The following is a 22,964-nucleotide window of genomic DNA, read 5'->3' on the forward strand; positions in this document are numbered from 1 at the left end:
ACTGGGCAAGGGTGCGGAGCCGAGATCCGCGGCAGGAGAAGTGGAGATGGGGCAAAAAGAGGCGTGCTCGGGAGAGCGGGAGCTGTCATTGCCCTCAAGTGGGCAGCTCCAGAAGTGCCTTAAGGGCTGTGGGGCCAGGACAGCTGGGGAAGAACCCCGGCAGCCCAGGCCTTCAGGAGAGGATATAGGGACTTGCAGGAAAGAGGGCAAAGTTTGCGAAGACTCCAAGCTGGGATCCCCGGAGCATGGGGAAAAGGGCTCACTGGGGCAGCCTGGAGAGCAGGAGGACTGCATGGAGCTGGTGCGGGGTCATGCTGGCAGCCCGGTCCCCCTGCCAGGTGCCCTGTCCCACAAGGGGCTGGCCAGGCGAAGGTACTGGTGTGGGGAGTGTGGCAAAGCCTTCCTGCAGCTCTGCCACCTCAAGAAGCATCATTTCGTCCATGCTGGCCACAAACCCTTCCTCTGCACGGAGTGTGGCAAGAGCTACAGCTCGGAGGAGAGCTTCAAAGCCCACCTGTTGGCCCACCGGGGCGTGCGGACTTTCGAGTGCCCCCGGTGCGACAAGGCGTACCGAACGAAGCGCAACCTGCAGGAGCACCGGGTCCTGCACAGCGGGCAGCGCCCCTTCTCCTGCGAGCACTGCGGCAAGGCCTTTGCATGCCGGCCCTCGCTGCGCATCCACAGGAAGATCCACGCAGCCGCAGCGACCGGCCCGGCTGATCCCAAGGGATGCCAGTGTGCCATCTGCGGGCACCACCTGGCCAACCCCGGCTCCCTGCACAACCACATGCGGCTGCACAGCGGGGAGCGCCCTTATGCCTGTCCCTACTGCGGCAAGGCCTTCCGACAGCAGAGCAACCTGCGTGAGCACCTCTGGCTGCACATGGGCGAGAAGCCCTACGAGTGCTGCTTCTGCGGCGACGCCTTCCCCAAGCTGCCCGAGCTGCGGCACCACCTCATCTCGCACACGGGCGAGGCCCACCTGTGCACGGTGTGTGGCAAGGTGCTGCGGGACCCCCACACGCTGCACACCCGCGAGCGCTGCAGCAAGTCCTACACCCTGGCCACCAAGCTGCAGCGCCACCAGAAGTGCCACCTGGCTGACAAGCCCTACCAATGTGAGCTCTGCGGCATGGGCTACAACCTTTCGCAGAGCCTGGCACACCACATGCTCGCCCACAAGGCGGAAAAGGACCCTGAGGGACTGAACACGGCAGGGGCCTCTCTTGCTGTGGACCTACCCCAGGCAGCAAGGAGAAGGCATCAGAGGAAAAGCCATCAAGAGGAGGAGGTGGCAGAGCCTGCCTTGCTCATGGTGGAGGTGCTAGAGCCAGACAATGAGGCAGAGCTCCTGATCACAGCCAGTGGTCACTGCATTGCTGCTTACCAGCCTCAGGGCAGACCCCAGGTCCTGAGGCACACAGGAGACCTGCTGAGCATTTGCCATCGACAAAGGACGTCATTGAAATCACCATCTCCGAGCACGAGGACAAGTGCGTTATTGTGCAGGACAAGGGCTCACCAAGTGACGTGGTCATCATCCAGGAGGGGGTGGGCTTCGGAGCAGTGGCCAAAGTGGTGGAGGTCGAGACTGGGACCTGACTATCTCAGCTTGCAGAGCTTCTGTACAGAATATTAAAGTGTTTTTTTTTTTTTTTTTTAAATAAAAATAATAATTAAAAAAAAAAACAGATTTTATTAAAAAAATATATATATATATATATATTTTTTTTTAAAAAAAAACTAGCTCTGTTTTTTTGTTTTGTTTTGTTTTGTTTTCTGTGGCAACAAAGGCCCTGGGGCTCAGCACCAGGCAGAAATAGTAGCTGTAGAGGTAACTTGTGGGTGTAGAGCTCGGTCTTTTCAGTAGCTGCTATGAACCTACACGTGCCAGGCCTGGTGCAGGGAAGGCATTGGCTGTTGATGGGAACAACTTAGAGAGGAAACAGCGTTTTAACAAGCAGGGCCCCTGCTCTGTCTGTTACATTGTCAGCGGGTGATGGTGCACCATGGGGAAAAATCTAAAAGCAGCAGCCTTGAACAATTCCTTCCTTTCAAATTTTTCTTTTCCTGCTTAACTGTTGCTATTCAAGCACTTTTCTGGGATTTTATGCTGGAGCCCAACAGCATTTCTGACCACATGAGCGTGATGCTAATGCCAGACATTGCTGGGATGCATTTACAAGCATTTACAAGGTGTCCCTGTTGTGTTTTTTTTTTTTTGAAAACCATTTTTCACAATCAGCAGAAGCAAAGTCCTGCCTTAGAGCTAGGGCTCAGTGTTTTTCCTCTGTTTTCCCCTGTTTTGTTTGCTGTTGGCTTCCTGGCTCTCTGGTCTGTCCAGGGATGGTAAAGGATTGTTTCCTTTCTCACAGTACTAGGAACATTATACAGTGAATTTTCACTGTTCCTGGCCAAGAAGCGCCTTACCTGTCCAGGTAAGGGTTCAACAGCTCATTTCAGTATGCTCAGATTTTCCCTTTCCCCGCCACATGCAAATGGGGTTCACTAATCTGTTTCCTTGTTCTTTTTCTTGTATTCTTGCTTCCTGTATTCCAGTTCTTTCCTGTTCCTGCACCATAAAGCTAAAAGGACAGCAAAACTGCAACTACACCCCAAATATTTCCACTGCTCCATCTTCTTTAGTGCTCATTTGCCATGTGAGATACACTGAATAAAATTGGTACCTGGAAAGAAGTGCACATTTCCAAAGGCCATGTGAATTTGGCCTTATAGGAAGAAATCAACAATACCAGCCCTAGCAGAGATCTTTCAGTGCCCCACACTTGCATTTCTTACACAAACTGTTTTCATTTGCCACCTCCTTAACTTTAGCCATTCATTGTCTCCATCTTGACCCTCTCCAACATCTGCGTTTCCCTAGAAAGTTTTGTTCAGAGGCCTAAGATCTCTGGGCTTTTTATGCCCACTGCAAAAGGAGGGGATGGCGTCACCTGAGAATCATCATTAGCACAATTCCCATTTGGGGTGCTATAAAGACAGTAAAGTGACCATCTGAGAAACTGTTCATTGTGGTTTTTACTCATCCTTCTTTCAACTTTTTTCATAAACTTTTATGACTGGTTTGTAGATGAGGTACTAGAGTCAGATCCACAACACCTTGATTTGAGGTGAGGCAGGTAGGTAAAATTCAGCTGATGAGCTGCTGGATATCCTCATTTTCAGCTATTTCCTCTGAAGTCAGGGCAGGGCAGATGCGCTCAGTCTTTGCCCTGAGAGTTTGGAGACAGAGCAGTGGGAGCACAGGTGTATGCGGGAGGGCTTAAATTTGAAGCTGCACTGCTTTCTACTGCTCCCCCTGTGGTGCCTGACTGAACTCTTGCAGCTTTCAAATATTGACACAGCTGCAAAGTGTTCTCGCTGGAGCTCTCATGCTGTGTTTGAAGCCTGTGCCCTCTGTCACAGCACAACTGGGAGAGAAGGGGGAACAGCAGGGCAAAGGGAAGGGGAGAATCCAGGCCCCTGTTGCTTAATCTGCTGCCCTGTAACTGCCTTCTTCATTCTGAGCGAATAGGGGAGAATAAACAGGAGCAATTACGTGGTCCTAACAGAAAAACTGTTGTGTTAGTGACTGTGAACATCTTAATGGTAAAAGTGATGAACAGAGTTATTTAATTCTAAGGAAATCCTATCGTAACTCCAAAGATGAGGATGCTGGTGAACCTCAGCAAGGATAGGATCCACGGAACTCGGGGTTCACAGCATCTGTAGAGTTGTAAGATGTTCGAATGCCATCCCCTTTGTCTCCAATGTTATCTCCAATAAATGGTATTTTAATTAACATATTGTGGAGTCTGAGTGCCTTTCTTATGGGGATCCGTAATGAACACTTGCACTACATTTGGTGTAGTCAGAAGGATCCTGGTGAGAAATGCCTTACTGGACAGATAGTGAGGAAAAGAATGGGTTCCTGCTGGGTCCTGTCGACAGTCATGAGAAATAATCACGTGGTGTTTGGCCTGGGTGACCTTCTGGTGAGCTGGGAGATTCAGAAGGAGTTATTTGGAAGTCCCACTCCAGCTGAAATATTAAGTTTTCTCCAAGAGGAAGGGATGAGAAAAGTTCAACAAGAATGTGTTGTACTTGCTTGTTACTAACATGCTTGAAAAGAGTGTGGGAATGTTTTGGTCTGATGCGAGGGGTAAAAGAGTCTCTTGTGTGGATATGGAAATATGGAGGATAAGGAAAGAACTAGTGTGGGTATCCCAGCAGCAAGAAATGCAGGTGAAGGAGCAGGCTGCTCGCTGCTGTGCCGTTTGTAGGCAGTATAATCCGTAAGCAGCAAGGACAGGGCAAAGTTTGGGATCCCAGAACATGGGACCATTAATTATGACCAAAGTGAAGGGACGTCCTGGGCAACCTCATCACACAATCCTGGTGTGAGATGACAACCAAGAGAATTGTAGAACCTGTCTGGTTGGGGTCTCATTGGAGATCCTGCATGCCTGTGACCCATACATCTCCAGGCAGCAAGCACACAGGTCTTCTGTCCAGTCACGGTCTGCCTTGCTGGAAGCGCTTCACCAGGGCTTTGGGATACTGGTAAATGACAAATATTTTCTTCATTTAAAAAAAAGAGTTAACCCATATGGGGAAAGAGCTCAAAACTCCCATTTGTGTTGAAAACCATACTTGTGGGAGCATAAAGGTGCAAATCTTCACCTAGGAAAGAAAATAGCATCCATTACAGGCAAAAAGAAAAGGAGATGATAAAAAGTTGCTTACAGGAATGACGAATAGAGATGGAAGAGTTAAATGTTCAAAGCGTGGAAGTCAAAACCCCTGGGGATGTGATGAAAAAGCCCCAGGATGTAGCAGAAATCTCCACATATAATGCAACGTCAGTGTAAAGAAATAGCTGAAACTTAAGTGACAGTTGAGACAAGAGGCTGCAGCAGTTACAGTTATCAGCCTTACAGCACTGGGTTTGGTCCTGTCTCACAGGGGAAGCCGCTGAAGAACAGCAACTGGAAAAGAAGCAGCCAGACACAGTGACAGAACAGTTGGTTTCAGTAACTTTTTTTTTTTTTTTTTAAAACAAGTCTTTAAGCAACAAAACAGATGAAGGGATCAGAACAGATTTCTGACACAAAAGGTAGATGACAGATAAATATCAAAGGATATTGATATCTGTCCAATAACCAAGCTTAACAGCCAGATTCTAGTGTTGCTTAAACTTCCCCCTATACGATGCATGATATCATATAAAGTGCTAACATTTCTCCTTGAAAGGAAAAGCAAGATGGTAAAATGCTGTGCATAAACATAACAGCTGCTGATTTCAGCTCTAGTATAAAGGTTGTGTGGTTATTACAAAGAAGAGACAGAGAGAAGTGCAGGAATGAAGAAAAAAAAATGAGTATATTGGAAATTCTTATGAAGGGGAATACTCCAGGGATCCACATAGCGAGTTGGCGTGAGTAGGAGCAGCCTTGTGCTGTGCTGCATGTATCACTTGGCCACAGGGTGAGCTAAGATGGCTAATGCTAACTGGAGAGCCTACAGGCTGCTTCCACTTGGCACTAATGCTATCCCTCTTTGCCTTCTAATGTGATCTCCAACAAATGCCATTTTAATCAATACCTTGTGCACTCTGTGCCCTTTCTTACTGGGATCCACAATGAACACTTGCACAGGTGCATATCCATCACTCATCACTACAGCCAAGAAGTCAGGGTGGTCTTCCACCAGTGCTATTTCTGCTCCGCATGCACAGCCACTTGGGATCGCTCAGTTCTGCCCTGGTGAAAACAACCTTGAGGTCATTTGTCCCACCTGCAGTGTGAGACCAGAACCAAATTATCATACAGCGAGTAAAGAAACTGTCCCTGCTGCCATCCTCTTCTATTCTACCAGCTGAGCAAGTCCCGCTGGTTGCCAGCCAGGCTTACAGAAACGTGGGGCTGTTTGAGCCTCCTTGCACAGTGAGGAGCAGTGGTGGCTGCTGTGTGGGACAGCAGCAGCTCTGATTTCCCCGTTCTTCCAAACCTTTGTTTGTGCACTGATGCCTCCCTCCTGCCCCCGCCTTACTGCAGTCCCTGCCTGTGCATTTCTCCTAAATGCCGGTTCCCTCCTGCAAAGTAACACGGGGTGTTTCTAGGGTTGTGCATAATCCTATATACACACACCCAGGGCAGTTTGGCTGTTCCTGGAGGCGCCTCTCCAAAACCCAGGTGTGGTGGGTGAGAGCAGGGGATACTCCTGTTGGGTGAGGGCGGGAGCCTCTGCAACTGCTCTTTGTACCAGTGGACACAGAGTCATTCCTGAGCCACCCTAATGCTAATATTTGCACTCCTTCTATGGAGATAAATATTACAGCCGTATCCCCTGCACGGAGGCACAGCACAAAACATGCTCCCTGCTGGCAGAAAACACTTTTGTGCCATGTGGCAGCTCTAGAGACCATCCTGACCCTGCCCTGCTTTCTGCTGTGTTCTCACCATGCCGATTTTCTGATTGTTGTAGGGATCATGACGGTGTTCCCAGCTCTGGAAGTCCAGTTCTTTACTTATTTATTAGCTGATGTTGTGGCACCTGAATTACTCCTGCCTCCCTGTTCCTGCAAGCCCTTGTTTTTCTGCCTGTTTCAAGCTCCTTGCTTGGCAGAGCCTCTGCTTCCTTTTGGATGTATTTTAATATACAGTGGGAAGTCACACACACTGAGAATGGCATTGCTGACCTCACTGGGGGGGGAAATTAAATTCCACATGGGCTGCAGCAGGCACCCCTTCTGATACATGGCATGGATGAGGGAGATGGAGGAGACTTAAACTGTGGGTTTGGGTGCCAAAATAGCTGGGGCTAAGCTTGGTGATAACTGCAGGGAGAAAAGACAACTGGACACCAGGGGAAAAAGGGGCGGCTTGCTCCTAAAAGCAGAAGGATTTGGAACCAGCACGGTGGGGAGGCAGCAGTCATGCCAAGAGCTGTGGGGGGAGCCGGGTGGCACCGCAGGAAAAGTAGTGAGCTGCTTGGGCTGGGGTGGCTGTCCCCTGGCAGAGACTTCTCTCGGCCAGCCCAAGTTCTCCCTGTGCCCTGGGACAAGCTTGTCCTCTCGCATCTTCCCTGTTATGAAATGAGATGCTAATTTTTCTCCTGGGGTGTGTGCATTTAGAGGTATTTTGTTTGGCTTCCACCAATTAAGTATGAAAATGAAAAGGGAGGGAGAGATGCCAAAAGAGGATGGATAAGAGAAGCCTCAGTCCCGCTGTCCCTGACACACCATGACCTCTGGAGTCCTGTTTCTTCATTCTGGTTTAATATTAACCCGGCCGGGCTGTGACTCCGCTTATTCTGCTCCCGTTGCATTTCCTCCACAGCCAGGGCTGTACAGCATGGCGCACAGCAAAACCAGCATACTGCAGGGCCTGCTCCTTTCCAGCCTCCTGCACCTCACCTTGAGCCACGATGGAGGTAAGTCTCTGGCACAGGGAGAAGGGCTGGACCAGTGGGTGATGAAGGAAGGAAGATGGACTTACTTCTTTCCAGGGATGAAGCTTGTGGAGCTTCTAAACCTTGTAGCTAGGAGCAAAAGGGTGCAGAGAGTGGACTGAGCAGAGGGCTTTCCTGCACAGGAGGATGCAGCAGCATCCAGCAGCTGGCAGGGAAAGCCAACAGCTCAGTAGATTTTGTGGGTCACCTGGGAGATGGTGGGGAAGGGGAACGGGGCTCAGTTCAGGACCTTGTGTAGCACAGCCACTTTTTGGGTTAGTTCCTCAGCTCGCCTGTGTTGCTACAATTCTCTGTTGCCTCTTCAGCTGCCCTTATCTACAGTTTAGGTCAGATGCAGTATGCAGCCTTCCTGCTCATTGCTCCGTTTCTTCTCCCAGAGCCTTTACTTCATCCATCTGTTCTTAATATGAGCTTAGGTCCTCTCTGACACATTGCTTTGTGAGGGAAGACCTGTCCACAGGTCTCAGTTCAGAGTCTCTGAACACAAAGATGGAATCAAGCTATGCCTGCCACAGTAGCATGAGGCTGGCGAGACAGAAATACACTGGTTGGCAGAGAGCTCTAGGCGGGCTCTGGGCAAACAAGCCTCTATCTAACTGCAAATCGGCAGAGCAGCTTTGCTGAGGACTCCTATCGCTTCTGCTGCCTCAGCGCTGCCAACCCCAAAAGATGAATTATAGCAAGACTGCGCTGATCGTCAGGTGTGGACTTGACAGGTCTTGGGCAGGGCTTCTCCTCTCTCTGTGGTGAGCTGGGGGAGGTTGGGCTATGGGATCAGCACATCAGCTGAGCGTGACTTTTGGAAACTGCGAGGGAAGATGCGGGGACCCTCCCACTGCGAGCATCCCTTTGACTGGCAGTGTTCTGACTCGGTAGTTTTCCTGGAAAAGGGGCAGGCACTGTCATTGCTCAAGCGCCCGCGACGTGCCAACAAGGGATTTCTTGAAGAGATGCTTAAAGGAAACCTGGAGCGAGAGTGCCTGGAGGAGATATGCAGTTACGAGGAGGCCTTCGAAGCCCTCGAATCCACCGTTGACACGGTACGTCACAGGGCACGGGGGTGTCCCGCGGCTGACTCCTGCAGTGAGAGCAGTGGGTCACACAAAGCTAGGCACTGGGGTTTTAAGGCTGAATTTTGTGATAGAAAGATAAGGTTGGTGTGTGTGTGACACACAGGGAGCTTAGACACCCTCAGGGAGACTCCCTCCTAGAGCCACACCAGGAAACGCACCTCAAAGCTCAGATTCTTTTCCTTCCTTCTCTATTGTAAACATGAAGTGAAAAAAAGTGAGTATTTCCTCAACTACTAGCCAAGAATTTCATCTTGCACTAGTCCAGCATGCTGCCACACACATTTGAACTGCCACAGCCCCAGACAGTCACAGAACAGATGCCTTCACAATCAAACCCGGAGTGCAGGTGCCTCAAGCCCCTCTGAGCTGAAACTCTGGCATAGTTTGTCCCTTCTTCTGGTTTTCAGACACACTCTCACTCTGCTACATTTTTTTCATTGTCATTTTGTGAAATGCTCCTAGCCCCAAGGCCAGTATCAGTGCTGAATTCCACACCTGAGAATAAAACACAAACCAGATTACCAGCTAGGAGTTTAAGCCAGCAGGAAAGAAGCTCTGCAGAGTATTCCTAGGGCAGCACAAACTCTCAGGCTGCGTAGGAGAGGTGCAGATCTGAAGAATGGAGCAGGACCTGCATATGATCTTTAGAAGTTCTGGGTTCAATTCCTTGGACTTCCATACTGCAGCACAAGCTCTGCTTCCTCTGCACATTGATGAGGGAGAATTGCTGTAAGCATCTCTGGTCTTTTTTAAAAGTGACCGTTCTCTCTGTTACTCTGATTAGTTGCAAGTCCATAGCAAACAACCAGAGTCTCTCCTGGAGATGATCCGTTGCATGATCAAGAGTCTAAAAGAGACAACAAATGTTCCTGCACAGTAACTGATCTTCAGGGTTTGCATCTCCGCTTTTGTTAGGGATAAAAATTCCCTTTGGCACATCCTGTTCTAGGTCAATCCAGAGAAGACAAACACAAGGTGGAGGCTCAGGACAGACAGAACGGTCAAAATGACCTTTCACAGGATGGTACAGACACCTGCACACATCAGGCTAGTTTGTCACAGGGACACAGCTGTATTATGGTACTGGTTTTTGCCAGCATGGGGCATAAAGCAAAGCACATTGTATAGTAACAGGATAAAAACGTAATTTTGGAGCTCCATGGTTGCGAAAGGAAGGTAGATAACCAGAAGCTGTTGTAATATTCCTCAACAGTTGTCCCACCTCCACTTAGCTAGGGACAGGGGCTTACAGATGAGGTCGTTCCAAGCTTCAGACTGTTGGAGATGGTGGAGATCTTACGTCTGGGTATTGCAAAGATGCAGAAACACGCATGCATGAAGTTCAGTGTTTTGCCTCCAAAATGCTTGCCTAGCTTGGGCAAAGCTGAAAAAGACCTGATCCCTGAGTCTGGTGGGTGGGAATGGAGTTTTATATTAGATTTTTTGCTTTGTTGGACTTCATATTTGCTATCAAAAGAGCTAGGTTAGTTTGTGCCACTTGCTGTGATAAGGCATTCTACTGGTTGAATTGCAGCAGCTAAGCAAGGTCTGATGTCTGCACTCTGCTCTTCAATATTTTTGTTTGTTTGTTTTTACAGAATGTATTTTGGCCAAAATACCAAGGTAAGTTGCTCCAAGTCCTGCAGGCGCTCTGCTCTCCCTCAGGATGTACTGACCCATCCTGGAGGAATGGCTCCCTTCCCCCTCAGGAGAGCTCACTCTCCAGGACAAAGCCATTATGTTAAAATAAGCCCTAGATAAAATGGTTCAAACCATGATGCTTGCTTAGATTCCTTTCTTGTAATGTTTTTTATTTTTCTTATTTTGTTAGCATGTCAGGGCATGAGAAAGACCAGGACGGCTTTGGATGCTTGTTTAGAAGGTAAGAAATTCATGGGGACCTCAAGTTCCCTGAGTGCCAGAAACCTGCTTCATACAGTCTGGATGGAAAAAAACAATCTGAAGGTGGTGAGGTCATCTGATTAGAAGGAAAAAATAGCATGAGGGGATCTTGAAATTCCTTTCATCCTCTTTATTTCCCCAGTAACCATTTCACAAACTGCCTAACTTCCCAATTAAAACGATACAGGGTAGCATTCATTTTCCCAGTGACACAGTAGTGTGTCCCTGACCAGCTCTAGGCTAGACTGGCCTCTCAGAAATACTCTGACCTGTGCCTACAGCCAAAGCAAAGAACAAAGCCTCAGGATGAGCTCCCTCTGATGAAGCAGAGAGAGTTTAAGCCATGTGCTCTTCCCACCCCCTAAAGAGAACGCCTGTGCAGGCTTGTGTATGCAGTAAAAGATAAAGGGCTTTGTGGGAGGGTACCTCTGACCTTGAGAAGTGTAACATCCATGTCCACTGGCCCAGGCTTACCCTGTATTGGGCTTTTGACAGGTAACTGCTCTGCTGGTCTTGGCCAGAACTATCAGGGGACAATTAGTTACACCAAATCCGGGATTGAATGTCAAGTGTGGACAAGCAAATACCCACATATCCCTAAGTAAGTGCATCTCCCCCTTTCCCCTGGAGAGTTTTCCCTGGTGTCCTTCCTTCCTAGCTTAACCAGCCTTTTCCCCCAGGTTTAATGCCACCATCTATCCCAACCTCATCGAGAACTACTGCAGGAACCCAGACAACAACTCTGAAGGCCCGTGGTGCTACACCCGAGACCCAACAGTGGAACGGGAGGAATGTCCCATTCCAGTGTGCGGTACGCCTCAGCACTGCGCCCCTGCAAGCTCTCCGCGAGCAAGGAACTTTGCACTAACACTGATGCTAAGGAAGGGGTGAGAATTAGCAGGAAGGGATCTTATACAAACAGAGGTCATTCAGAGTAGGGAAGCTGTGCCTTAAAGGTTAAAAGTGGCTGGGGAGAAAGTGGCAAGGAGATGCCCGTCCATCTACCTTGGGTAAGACCCTCTAACGCCGTGTTTTCTCTAGACTAATACAAAACGAGATTAAACCTGCTGTCAACAGTTTCCAGCAGTCTACTGCAATTTTGCCAGCCAGGAGCACCCCCAGATCCTGACTCAGCTGCCTCTAACTTGTGACAGCAATGAGTCATATTGCCTTTTTTTGGGTCAAAATTCCTTTAGGATAAAACCACCACAACTTACGCTTGACTGCTCGCCTTAATGTTCGCTCATACAGAAGCGTGCAGCATGTGACATTCTGTCTCCTCTCAAGAAGACAGAAGATGCCCTTGTCTCATTATCCCCTTTGACAGGATGGAGAACTATCCCCCTCCACTTGTACCTTCCCATTTCTTCTCTACAACACAGAGCTGTCTCCTCTGGGGCTTGGCCTTCATCTCAGAAGAAATGGTTGAAAGTGGAGAACCTTGTCACAGCAGAAGCTTCTCTTGCAAAAGCAGAGACTAGAGGCAATGACTCATGAAAGTCATAGAGGTCATAACAAATTTGACAAATAATTGTTCTGAAGCATTAAAATCATTAACATTGCTCCAATCTGACATGTGGCAAACTGGAGAAAAATAATGCTCGGCTTTTGGGATGACCACACATTGGCACCGTCTCTGCTCATGAGTTAGTTTCTGCCCTATGGCAAAGTAACCAACTGTTACACTTACACGTGCATGGATATAACTGGACTAGAAAATCCTTAGCTTTCTTGTACAGTTCCTTTGTGATCAAGTTGCCATGAATCAGTCTCACAGAGATGCAGTCTCCCCCATTAAAGTGCTTACTGCTGCTTCCTCAATGGCTGCTCAGTATTTTCTAATGCAAAGCTATGACTTAAATCACAGCTTTCTGTCCTTCCAGGTCAAGACAGGACAACAGTTGAATTTACTCCACGGGTCACAACAACAGCTCCAGTGCAGGCCTGTGAACCGGAGAGAGGCATGCTTTATACCGGGACCCTCTCAGTCACTGTGTCTGGGGCAAAATGCCTGCCGTGGAACTCAGAGAAGGCCAAGGCATTGCTCCAAAATAAAGACATCACCCCAGAGGTGAAGCTGCTGGAGAATTACTGTCGGAACCCTGATGCAGATGAAGAGGGTGTCTGGTGTGTAACAGATGAACCACCCTACTTCGAATATTGTGACCTGAACTACTGCGGTGAGAATCCTGTATTGGTTTGAGGCAGGGGCAAAAAAGGTAGTACGTGCAAGTAGAATGAAGGACCTGACAGGGGAGGGGGAGGAGAAATTATAATCATAGAATCATTATAGAATCAGTCAGGATGGAAAAGGCCTCTAAGATCATCTAGTCCAACCTTTAACCTAGTACTGACATGTCTACCACTAACACAATGCCACACATGTGGAAGCCTTCATGTACTAACCTGCCATACATGCATGTAACTGAACTCTCTTGGGTCTCTCTCGCTGGTAGACAATGAGCATTAAAAGTAGCAAGGGCTCTCAACCATCATTCCTCTGTCATTCTCACTGTGTTGGGAAATGGACATCGACGCTGCTCTGAAGATGGAGACCACAGCAGCTAAGCCTTTTACAATGTTATCTTTCTGTCTCTCTCAGACAGCTTGCTAGAGGATGAGTATGAACAGCTGGAGGAAAGAGGAGGACGTACCCTCCTTCCTCAAGAGTTCCAAACCTTCTTTGATGATGCAACTTTTGGTACAGGTGAAGCAGGTGAGCAAAAACTCTAGATACAGCATCAGTTGGTAGAAAAGTTGCAGCTTCTTCCCACAGAGCACTCACTGTACCTCAGAAATGTCAGCTTACCAAATGCTGTCAAAAGCAAGGGTAGGAGATATTTAATTTGCATAAAGGTTCATCAAAAGTTAAGCTCTAGTTAAAATCATGGAGCTAATTAGCATGCCTGTCCTAAGCTTTTCAAGCTGAGCATGGTGACTGCAGACAATTTTGCTACTGTGAACGAGGCAGAGTATCAAAACCAGATTGTCTGTTGTTTTTTTTTTTCCCCCCCAGATTGTGGCACTCGTCCTTTATTTGAGAAGAAAAAGTTAACAGACAAAAGTGAGAAGGAGCTGCTGGAGTCCTATATAGGAGGCAGAGTTGTGCATGGGGATGATGCAGAACTGGGAAGTTCCCCCTGGTAAGCATTATCTCATCATAGTCCTTCATTTCCACCACAGGGGAAAATAAAAGGGATCTCTCATGGCAGGAAGCATGCAGTTAGTATTGTTTCTAAGCACAGATTCTCCAAGCATGTGACAGAGGGGTAGAAAAAGAGTAGGAAAGAAGCTTCTCTGTGCTTCAGCTAAATGCATGCTTGCCAGGGAATGCTAGTGGTGGTGGGGCTCATTGCTCCTCTTTCCAGCTTTGCTGGAGCAGAGAGGTACGTAAAGGAGATAAGGTAAATTGCCTATTACATAGAAATAGACCTCTGCAGTCTTTACCAGTACAGCACAAAGCCCTTCCCTGCTCGATCCAAACTCTGCTCTCCTTGAATTGCCCCAAGACACACACTGCAAGCCAAGACATTAGTCTTAAGTCTTCCTCTTTCCTTTTGTTTCAGGCAGGTGATGCTCTACAAAAAGAGCCCTCAAGAGCTCCTGTGTGGTGCCAGCCTCATCAGTAGTAACTGGGTCTTGACTGCTGCTCATTGTCTTTTTTATCCACCCTGGGACAAGAACTTAACTACAAATGACATCTTGGTGCGGATTGGCAAACATTTCAGGGCAAAGTAAGAGCCTGAACAGCCTAAACTAAGTGAGAGTACACTAGCTTTTCTCTTGAGGTAGTGAGATGCAGTGAGGTTAGAATATCATTCAGTACCCAAGGAAACATATAGAGTCAATGCTATTAATCTGAAGAATGAGATTTAATGGAGACAGCCGTTGCTGATATTGAAAGGGCGAGCAGAACCCTGGAAGGTCTAAAGGGGCACTCCCCTGTCAGGAGGGGGACAACGTCTCAGAGGGCACAACAGATCTGAGAGAAGCATCAGCCTCAGAGCTGCTCATTTCCTATTGTACAATGCATTCTTTCCTTCACAACTATTTCAGATATGAAAAGAACAAAGAGAAAATTGCTCTGTTGGATAAGATCATCCTCCATCCCAAGTACAACTGGAAAGAGAACATGGACCGAGACATTGCCCTCCTGCACCTGAAGAGACCCATCACCTTCAGTGACTACATCCATCCTGTCTGCCTGCCTACCAAAGAGGTTGTGCAAAGGTGAGGCAGCAAACCTAGAAATACAGGCTGCAACAGCGCCCTTTGGGCCTTCAGAGAAGACAAAATAAAAACGCCTGTATAGGCGATTCACAGCAAAGGAGCCAGACAGGAGAAAGCTGTTACAACATACTTGATTTTATAATTACACTTCTTTCCATTCTGTGGAAGGATTTCCACAGAAGGATTATAATTTGATTATAATTACGCTTCCTTCCATTCTGTGATTGCTTCCACAGGCTGATGCTGGCAGGTTATAAAGGGCGGGTAACTGGCTGGGGGAATCTGAAAGAAACATGGGCCACTAGCCCAAGCAACCTCCCCACAGTCCTGCAACAGCTCAACATACCCATTGTAGACCAAGATACCTGCAAGGCATCCACCAGAGTTAAAGTCACTGACAACATGTTCTGTGCAGGTAAGTAGACCCAGAGACATAAGGCAAACACCTGCCACTGAAGACAAGGGGGCTGAGCTCCTGCTGGGACACATACCACAAGGTTACTTTCTGATAAATTTTTAAGTGCCCTCCTAAAGAATAACTTTCCCATGATAATTTTTTTTTCCAACTCTCAGACTTGAAGGCAGGAGAAGTTAAAGCTATGAATAAGGTTTGTGCCACCACGCTGTCAGACCAACTAGCACAATGGCACCGCTATGTATCAGCAACAGCTGTGCAAGAGCTCTGAGAACAATCTTTTCACCAGCACAAGGAACAGTTCAGCAGCTTCCTGCATTGAAGGCTGCAAACCAGCTATACTACTCACTAGGCTAAGTGACTCATTCTGTACTTATCTCAACCTTTTGAGCACCTGTTTACTCTTATGCCCACAATTTCTGTGGCAGGCTCCTTCACAGATTAGTTACAGCATGTGAGAAGAGAGGCATTCCTCACGTTCTGTTAAATTTCCTAACAAATTTGAAGAGGTGCACATCTATAATCATAGCTTTAAAAACACTTTTCTTGATGTAATACGATATTTTACAGACCTCTCACAGCTCTGTCATCTTTCTCCCAAGCTGAGTAGGACTTAATTTTTCCTAATATAGAAGGCATTCTGTACTTCTGATAATCCTTGTTGCACCTTCTTAAATCTCTTCTAGCACCATACCCTTTTGGAGAGGGAAGAGGCATAAACATAGCATTGAAGATATAAACACACTATGGATTTATGTACTGGTTTAATACTTTCTGCTATATTCTTCATTCCTGCAGTCTTCATAAGTTTCTGCAAGCAAATCTCCAAAAAGTTTTGGCAGAGTTTGTCCTCTTTCCATCTAATAACATAAATGCTTGAAAGTTAGGATAGAAGCCAATTTCATAGTAGAGTACACCAACAATATAGTATTCATAGTTCCTTTTTCTAGAAAACACTTGTAAAATAGGTGAGATTCAGACATAGGGCAGCAAAAGGGAGACTTCAAAAGGGAGACTTGAGTGATGGAAAATGCAAGAATTCCTGATGAACTAGGCAGTATCCAAGTAAAACCCCTATTTTCTTTGTGACATGTCTGTAGGAAAATAAACACAATCAGTTGGACGAGACAAAGAACAGAACCTGCAGAATGACAGGAAAATAAAAGTGATGAAGGCCATGTCTCTAGTCAATACAATGAAAGACCAAGGTACACAGAACTTGAGCACACAAGTTTGTAGAAACAAAGGCAGAGTAGCCTAAGCTACAGCTGAAAATAAGGTGGCAGCTGACTAACAGCTATTCTGATGAAAAATAGGAATGAGAGCACAGAGGGTGGCACAGTATAATACAATCAGTAACTCTGCAAAGACAGAAGCAGTTGGCTGTTTTATAAACATCAAATTTAAACCCCTTTAAGTCCAACACTGGTAGAAGCAGCAAGCAATCTCATGGCTCTGACATGTTATGCAGCGATAATTCAAGGAAAAGATAGCCAACACCAGTCACTTCCCCTACAGCCAGATGTCTGACTTTTCTTTCCTGTAGGTTACAGTCCCGAAGACTCAAAGAGAGGAGATGCCTGTGAAGGGGACAGTGGGGGACCTTTTGTAATGAAGGTACATTCAATAAGCTCAAACTTATAAAACGCATGGCACTGGGGTTGTGTTGTACTGAACTTTTATAGTTGTCTAAAAAGCAGCAGCACAGATACAAACTATTGAGTGGCTGAAGCAAACCCCTCTCAAGCCTGAGCTGAGCAACTGAGATGAATCCTGCAGTCATCTAGCTCTGCTCCGTTTCTGTACTGAGCTCTCAGCAAATAGAGAGATCAGCTGAGGATTTCTTAAGTGATGGCCAAATCCCACTTAGAGGTTTAAGAGTGGAGACACAGTTATGCCAATAAGCTGTTACCTAGTATACGCCAAGCTCAATTCCAAAGCAGCATGCATGACTAAACAGGCTGGGGCACAAACAAGGCTCAGATCCGAGTCTCTCCCTCCTCATGCCGATCCCATTTTGCTTTGATTTAGAACCCAGATGACAACCGCTGGTATCAAGTGGGGATAGTCTCATGGGGAGAAGGCTGTGACCGAGATGGCAAATATGGATTTTATACCCACGTATTCCGCCTGAAGAAGTGGATGAGAAAAGCCATTGAAAAACATGGGGGATAGAAGAAGCATTCCCCTTGCTTGTTCTCAGTTTTGCTACAGTATTCCAGTTCTTGAAAACATAAGCATTGAAGATCTTGAAGTGAAAGTTACATGCCTACAACTTGACTAAGGAAGGTGTTCTTCCTTGAAAATAAAAGTTCTCAACAACCTCATCTTCCTTTTGTTCATGAATTGAATTGCACTTGAATCCATGCAATCACAATAGCTAGGAGTATCAAACACCACCAGTTGTACTGCTAATTACCTGCTGTGCCTCAAACGTTCTCTTCCCTTCTATTGGCTCTAATAATCGAGAGATCTTAGACCTCAGACGATGGCCTTCAGATGCAGTAAGCAAAACTTCCCTCATACACCATTTCCTCCCTTAAAGTCAACTCATTTTCTCTTCCATAAATTGATCAGAAAATGTACTGGAGATAACCCCCCTACAAAAAATGTGGAATTATCAAAATAACAATACTGATGTCAGAAATAAATCAACTTTTTTTTTTTTAAATAAGAAAGGCACTGTTCTTGGCTGTGATAGCAGTCAACAAAGTACCAGCACCATTATTTGCAAAATTAGCGTCTAAAGATGTTATAGATGCCAGCTATATGCAACTCATCCTACACAGGAATAGGGGTTGGAATAGATGAAGAAGTAGCATTGGATTTATTGCATGGCAGTAACTTTTTACACGGCAGGTGGTGCTGGCTCCTGGAAGCGTATTTTCCACTGGCATAGCCAGATTCAGAAAAGCAATTTGTGCATGGTCAAAGGTGCGTCCAAAGGAAGCATCCTGCACTCTACCAGTTTTGTTCTTATAAAGCCCATTTAGGAATCACTCTCAAGCTCCAGTTCGTTCATGAACTCTTTAGCAATATTTGCAGACCCAGCAGTACAGTAGCAAATAACGTATTCTTGACAAACCAATCGGTTCAGTGCAATTTTCTTTTAAAGTGACCATGAGATTTGTAAGCTATCCTTGCTGCCTGTGACATCGTATTACCAATTCCTCTTCCTTCACAGTGCCATCACGTTAGAGAAGCAGGCAATAGATAACGTTGATTGTGCTTCAGAGAGTATTAAGGAGAGTGAAAGGAGACGTGAAAAAATATGGCAGAACTACCTGAAATTAGCTGATAACAAAGTTAGCAATCAACCACTGTGTTTTGCTTTTGCAACCTCCTTGAAGATGGCTTATCTGGGAACCAACTTGAAGACAACCCACTTTAATTTCCCAAAGCAAGTACAATAACAACTTCCCAGAGATACCTGAAGAAACCAATTTTTAACTGCACAACCATTCCACAATCATTTAAAGTCACTGATACCCACAGGCATAGAAAAATGAAAATGTTTAGCCCTTCTAATGCCTGCATTTTTAGCCTCACCCTTCCACAACTATCCAGTATCTGTAAGAAACTATCTAACAGACGGGAACCAGGACCGTACAATTTCTGGAGTAAGTCACTGTTAATGCGGACTTATTACAAACAATACAGAAGAATCATTTTTAAAACTCAGTTTAATGTTATTTAAATATTTTCTGGGCTAAAGATTAGGCTTTATTAATTTATGTGCACAAGTTTTAGTTCAGAACTCCCAGGATATTGAGTCCAACCAAACACTACAGAGACACAGGGCAAAAACTCATTCATAGTAAGCAACTATATCTTCTACTCAATTATTCCTGTACTTCACTCCCAATTCAGTTTCAAGTTTAAAATAGTTGTATGCAGGTTTGCAGGCATCACTGTTTTAACATCCTGAGCTAATTAACAAACAGCTCTTCAGAATGTCTGCTAGATGTGGTACAGTAAATCAACACATGGGTTCATTTAAATGTCAGTAGGTTTCAAAAAGCAGCTGATAATTGAGAGGTAGTGGCAGTAACTCCAATGCAAGCCAGACATCAACTATTCGCAAACAGCCTCAATTTAAGTGCACAAAACTTCAGCACTTACCAATAACGTCCAAACACTTCCACTTGTCATTCAGGTGTGTTTCACAAGAAAGGGCATGACCGCTTCAGGTTAGGATAGGAGACTGCAACTACTAAATCAAAGCGGTGGAGCAATGAATGGCATCATGTCAATTAACACAGGATGGTGAACGCTCACAAGTCACCTGCTATCACAGTGCACAAACTCACCACAAGCACCAAGCAGTATTACAAATCCACTGCAACCCCAGCCTAGGGGTCCTGTAACAGGAAAATTGCAGCCATTTGCAGAAGCTCTAGCATAGATTTGTTATACAGGTATTAATTTAAAGTCTGTTTTTTACTATAATCAGGCAAGATTGATTCAGCAACAGCCCAGATGCAGAGACTGTTGGGTCCCAGAGCAAACAACAAAAGCAGCAGTTACATGGAACCACGTTAAAACCCAGAGCAGAAACGTGCTGTTTTAAGCCTGCCCATCCAACTCCTCAACAACTCCAGTCCAGCTATGGAACAGATGTGGAATTTATACTTCACAACCAGCTCACCCACGGAAGTGAAGTAGCAAGGTTAAAATACATCACCTCCCTAGAGATGAAAGGGCTAGAAAGGCTACACAGTGTAGGTCTTTAAGCTTTCGTACTCGTTGCTTCTGAAAAAGGCTAGTCAGAACTCTCTCTCGAATTAAAAAGCAGTGACTGCAGCTTTTGCAGACTAACACTACCAGGTCTTTTCTAGTTTTATAAAACAGGAGAGTTTGCTAACATTGGATGTTTAAATGCAACTGAATGTGGTGCTGCAGTCTACCTGAAGAAGACCACTTAAATAAATTCAGGATAAGCGAGTACACTGACTGTACTTCACTGCTAATCTATTCCTTATCAACAGCAGCAGGCTCCCTCAAAGAGAAAGCATTATTTGTACACAGATGAGATTATGCTTAATCTGGGTAGAGGCATCACAAGGATTAGTAATTTAAAATAAGCATGTTAGCAAACTAAGCAGTCTCAACTTACTGAAACCATATTCTGGAACAAAAATAAAGAGCAACTACACGAAAAAATGCACTACTGCTTATAGAAGAGTGCAAAGTCTCAGGACTGCAACCCACAGATAGTATACACTGAATATACTCATCGTCCCTATAATATATCCAAGCCCCGTGTTCATGTCAATAGCTCAGTTCAGTTGCTAGATGCCCAGTCACTAACATTCAGGAATAGAGAGCAACTTCTCTCGCCAGCAGTCACTGCTGTTCCTACAGAGACTGGTATAGTTAATGCAAACTTTATTTACAAAAGACACTTAAATTAGTTACTTCATGCCATGTGTCCATACAGAATCAACAGTTCAAGGATTACATGGAGAAGAATTCACAAAATTAAAAGTGAAAGCACTAAAGATCTTCTAAGAGTTAAGAACTAGGAAAAAAGATCTTAACGACAATTTTACAAATAAAAAACAAGTTATGAGAAACTAGTCTGAGCAAGAGGATGGTTGTTTACAGGTCTGTACACTAAAACTAATACACAGACAGCCTTCTATTGTCAAGAGATGCTCACTGAGAAGCAGAGTATGTACAAATACTTGTGCCACAATGACTCAACCCCCCAAAATCCACCGTATTATACATAAACCAGTTTGTATACATTAGGCCTAAATGAGGCCATTTAACTATGAAGACTTCTAGTTTAGTAAACTAAAGCTGAAGACAGCCCAAGCAACCGTGATGCTGTCCCTCTCGCATCTCTATTTGCGACTGCTTTTTATTCTCTCCAATCTTTTTTTCAAGTCATCAATATTAGCTGCTGCAGAAGAGGGTGAAGCTGGGGTAGTTCCAATGCCAGAGGAATGAGTCTGATTGGAGTCCAGGTCCAGATGTTGGTACTGCTCCCGTGACTCACGGAGCTGGGAAAGCTTACTGTGAAGCATATCTGTAGAGGATGCAACTGTAGGGACTGCTGGCTTAGAGAGCAGAGATGTCAGAGGTGGTCTGTCTTCCTGCTACGATGGAGGAAAGTGAAGTGTTAAGACAGATAATGGCAAAAGCCATTAAGTACAGAGCATAATTCATGGCTTTTCATCAGAAAACACTGAAAACAGAGTGGTATCTTTCCTTTCCTTTCCTCTAAGTCATCAGTGTTATAAAGTCAGTTGCCAAAGGCAGAACCATGCAAAGCTAACTACAATATTCAATTCCTATAATTTGTGGTTTTTTTTTTTTTTTTTTTTCTAAAGTAGTTCTTTGTTACCTTGATGTCAGTTTGGACACAAAATCTGCAGAAGTCCAACCATCTGCAAGAAGTAGTCACACTAGACTCACGACAATACATTTGAGACCTTTCAGCCTCAGATCAAATCTAGACTCTGACTTGAATCTGTCTTAGGCACAGAGGAGCCAATCATTTGATTTCTTAAAAAAAAAAAAAAAAAAAAAGTGCAAATGAGGTACAACTCCACAGGATTTGCAAGCATTGTCAAATACAATACCTTTGCATTGTCAAGGCCACAACGCTGCCTGAGGATTTTTAATCTTTCCAAGTAAACCGAAGGCCCCACTTCCTCCCCATTTGTGTTTCCTATAGATGAAGATACAGTGTGGGTAGAAACAGGAACACATGTTCCTTCCATCTGAGGAGAAATTCCTGGAGGATGGGGGAGGAGGAAAAAAAGTAAAGAAAAAATAAAATATTAAAAACTCAAAAATAACCCTTCTTGATCAGTTGCTTCAAGTGAGATGCGATAGATGAAGAATCAACCAATCCATAGACTAGTAAACTCTTTGCATTTTCACATGCATTAGATCATTTCCTTGAAAGAGCAACAACTGAAAAGCAAGAAAAGAAATGAAGACATTTAAGCAGCAGTAGAGCAGCTCCAGAAGTAGCGCTGGTGCTGACAGCTGGAGAAGGAAGGGTGTGCATGGGAGGGAGAAAGATGCTGATGCAGATCAAAAGTAAACAATAGAGGGAACTCAGCAATTACACTGGCAGGATGGAAAATATTTGGAGCCTTCTCTTTTTCTAAGTTCAGTAGTACTTCTGGCAGACCTCACCACTGATTCTAAACTCTTTACTTCTTGTTCAGTTAACTTGAAAGGTATTGCAAATTCCAGTTGAATCTGAAATAATGCTTTCCAAAAGGCATGTAGTAGAGAAACTTTAAACACTTTGTTAAAAGACTAGGAAAGGACTTCACATTAGGAGAAAAACTTTCATTCTGAAGTGAACGTCAAGTTACAACGCTTAGCGTGGACAGGGATTTGTTTTTACTAGTTTACTGCAAGGGTGTTTAAAATAGATTTGAGAATTAAAGTGTTTATACTTGGTTTAAATAAAGCCAAGCTCACAAGACAGACCAATATCCTTCATTGTATTTAACTATTACAGTTGGGGAAAGACGACAAAACTGGGGCACAAATTCAAAGTGTTAACTGCCAAACTAAAATTTCTTGGCTGTACAGAATTTTAGAACATAATGCAGAATTTTCTGTTCTATCTAGTCAGACACATTTATAAGGTTCTGAAATAAGCTTTCTTCTCACAGTAATTCACAATGCAGGAACAGGAGAAAGAACAGTAGCTGAAGACTAAAATCTCACAGGACAGTTAGATACTTGAAGAAATAAGTGTAGTTTTGCCAGACTGTATCAGGTTTTACTGTTAGCTAATCATTTGTCACATTCCTCTCTAACACTGCATTAGTCATTTGTACTTATCTGCAATGAAAATACTCACTAAAACTTAAAGCATGTTTAACAGTAATTTATAC

At 45.2% G+C, this 22,964-nt stretch overlaps 3 protein-coding genes across 7 annotated transcripts in view; 2 read left to right on the forward strand and 1 right to left on the reverse strand.

Moving 5' to 3' along the window:
* Positions 1-46: 46 nt before the first annotated feature.
* Positions 47-1,657, forward strand: ZNF408 (zinc finger protein 408; the record flags this gene model as incomplete). Its single annotated transcript, XM_084519696.1, has 1 exon — positions 47-1,657. One exon carries the CDS (start codon positions 47-49, stop codon positions 1,637-1,639), a length of 1,593 nt encoding a protein of 530 aa, XP_084375822.1. The 3' UTR covers positions 1,640-1,657.
* A 5,619-nt stretch (positions 1,658-7,276) lies between these two features.
* F2 (coagulation factor II, thrombin) lies at positions 7,277-17,420 on the forward strand. Of its 2 annotated transcripts, XM_084519706.1 has the most exons (14): positions 7,277-7,434; positions 8,350-8,513; positions 10,145-10,169; positions 10,378-10,428; positions 10,944-11,049; positions 11,129-11,259; positions 12,332-12,628; positions 13,051-13,164; positions 13,465-13,591; positions 14,015-14,182; positions 14,505-14,678; positions 14,915-15,093; positions 16,640-16,710; positions 17,125-17,420. In XM_084519706.1, exons 1-14 carry the CDS (start codon positions 7,356-7,358, stop codon positions 17,266-17,268), a joined length of 1,830 nt encoding a protein of 609 aa, XP_084375832.1. In that variant the 5' UTR covers positions 7,277-7,355; the 3' UTR covers positions 17,269-17,420. The 2 variants fall into 2 exon arrangements, with proteins under 2 accessions (XP_084375832.1, XP_084375833.1); XM_084519707.1 differs by lacking the exon at positions 10,145-10,169 and having other exon boundaries at positions 7,296-7,434; positions 8,350-8,533.
* Positions 17,421-20,464: 3,044 nt separating this feature from the next.
* CKAP5 (cytoskeleton associated protein 5) overlaps positions 20,465-22,964 on the reverse strand; it is a 46,391-nt gene continuing 43,891 nt past the window's right edge. For all 4 annotated transcript variants that reach the window (XM_084519704.1, XM_084519703.1, XM_084519701.1 and 1 more), the window contains 2 exons: positions 21,684-21,838; positions 20,465-21,197 (listed from right to left, as the gene is read on the reverse strand). In XM_084519704.1, the coding sequence (XP_084375830.1) occupies positions 20,943-21,197; positions 21,684-21,838 (410 nt within the window). In that variant the 3' untranslated portion in view covers positions 20,465-20,942. The remainder of the gene's footprint in view (positions 21,198-21,683; positions 21,839-22,964) is intronic.

The sequence above is a fragment of the Aythya ferina genome, assembly GCF_964211825.1.
Source record: "Aythya ferina genome assembly, chromosome: 5".
In the NCBI taxonomy this organism is placed as follows: Eukaryota; Metazoa; Chordata; class Aves; order Anseriformes; family Anatidae; genus Aythya; species Aythya ferina.